This window comes from Olea europaea, unplaced genomic scaffold (genome assembly GCF_002742605.1).
Source record: "Olea europaea var. sylvestris unplaced genomic scaffold, O_europaea_v1 scaffold1467, whole genome shotgun sequence".
Lineage (NCBI taxonomy): Eukaryota > Viridiplantae > Streptophyta > Magnoliopsida > Lamiales > Oleaceae > Olea > Olea europaea.
In genome coordinates this window covers 152,500-153,938 of record NW_019232225.1, presented here as the reverse complement: position 1 = coordinate 153,938, position 1,439 = coordinate 152,500, and the positions used below count along the sequence as shown (strand labels likewise).

The 1,439-nt window shown below is 38.7% G+C and overlaps 1 protein-coding gene across 1 annotated transcript; it reads right to left on the bottom strand.

The window, feature by feature from the left end:
- Window positions 1–30: 30 nt before the first annotated feature.
- On the bottom strand, window positions 31–1,439 carry LOC111376186 (serine/threonine-protein kinase D6PKL2-like). The gene has a single exon (XM_022999133.1). The coding sequence runs from the start codon at window positions 1,437–1,439 to the stop codon at window positions 666–668; it is 774 nt and encodes a 257-aa protein (XP_022854901.1). The 3' UTR covers window positions 31–665.

Here is a 1,439-nt window from a genome sequence, read left to right as displayed (position 1 = left end):
TTCTCTTTTATCATGAAAGTAAACAATAAAAGAAAGGATCTACATTTCTCGTGTATCTGAAAATATAATGGATCACAACAAATTAATATACTAAATGAAACTTCACTGCACATATTTGAGAGCTCATCAAGGGATCAAGATGTAGCTTGCTGTTAATATTCTATCCTTGTTAAGACTTACGTCAGGAAATTGCAAAGCCACGGAACTAAATCTAAATAGTAGTAATTTTATGCAAGAAATTAAATTGTTAGTCTGCAACCATCCCGAGTGAATCAAGGAACAAGCTCGACAATAGCCTCTCTCTGACCCAATCATGCTACGTTATGACTGATCTAAAATTACTCACATAATTTAGCTACTTTCATCAAGAAGTCTTAATGATATTACAAATAAGAGGTATGAGCAAGCTGATGTGCTTCACAGAATTAAAAATTACCAAATTGGTAGCACATATGAAGGATAGAATCTCATTCAAAACGGGAATGATCAGGAATGAATTTTATTATCATTCGCTAAAATACGATTTCGAGAATGATAGGCTCACAAATAAATAACAGGAAAAAGAATGAACAGTAAAATGAATGATGCTAAATTAGAAGAAATAAGGCCTTAGGTTAATAATTAAAACCTAATGGATGCTTAGTACTTCAAGAGAATGATGGAGCTTACCGTGCAGCATACTCCGAAAAATGTTTCCCTTGTTGACGTTGTCTCAGAGTATGCAGATCGCCTCCAGGACAATATTCCATGACCAAGCATGAGAATCTGTCCGTTTCAAAATGAGTGTACAGTGTCGGCAAGAATGGATGGTCTAGCAGCTGCAGGATTTCCCTTTCAGTCTGAGCCCTGATCAATTTGTTCCTGCTTGCAAGAGATGCTTTATCCATTACTTTCATCGCAAAAAAGCACCGAGTTCCAGTCAACTCCGAAAGATACACACTTCCAATATCCCCGCAACCAAGTCTTCTGAGCAACTTGAATTGATTCATGCCCAAAATACCATCACGTATTCGAATTGCAAGAATTGCCTTCCATCGAGGATCATTTCCTTTGTGAGGCTTATTTGCACTGCCAGTTATATTACTCCAGTTACTGTCATCACTAAGGCCACTGCTATCACTTGCTCGGCTAAGGCTAGTTTTAGTACTCTCTAGTGAGTCCCCTCGAATGCTCCCTTTCGTACTTACGTAGTTTCTGTCCACACTAAGCATCCCATCACTCATTATCACATCACTCCGGTTTGTGCTAGTGCAGCTATTGACAATGCTCATAGCCTTGAAAACGCCAGTGCTATCAATACTACTGTGGGGGCTAACATTACCACTAGGAGGTAGTGAAGAATCCCATATACATTCGTCTTTCTCCTCAGAATCCATCGGGAGACTTGCTTCAGTAGTATTTTTCAATGGATAAGGGACAGAAAATGGAGAGGAGACCAT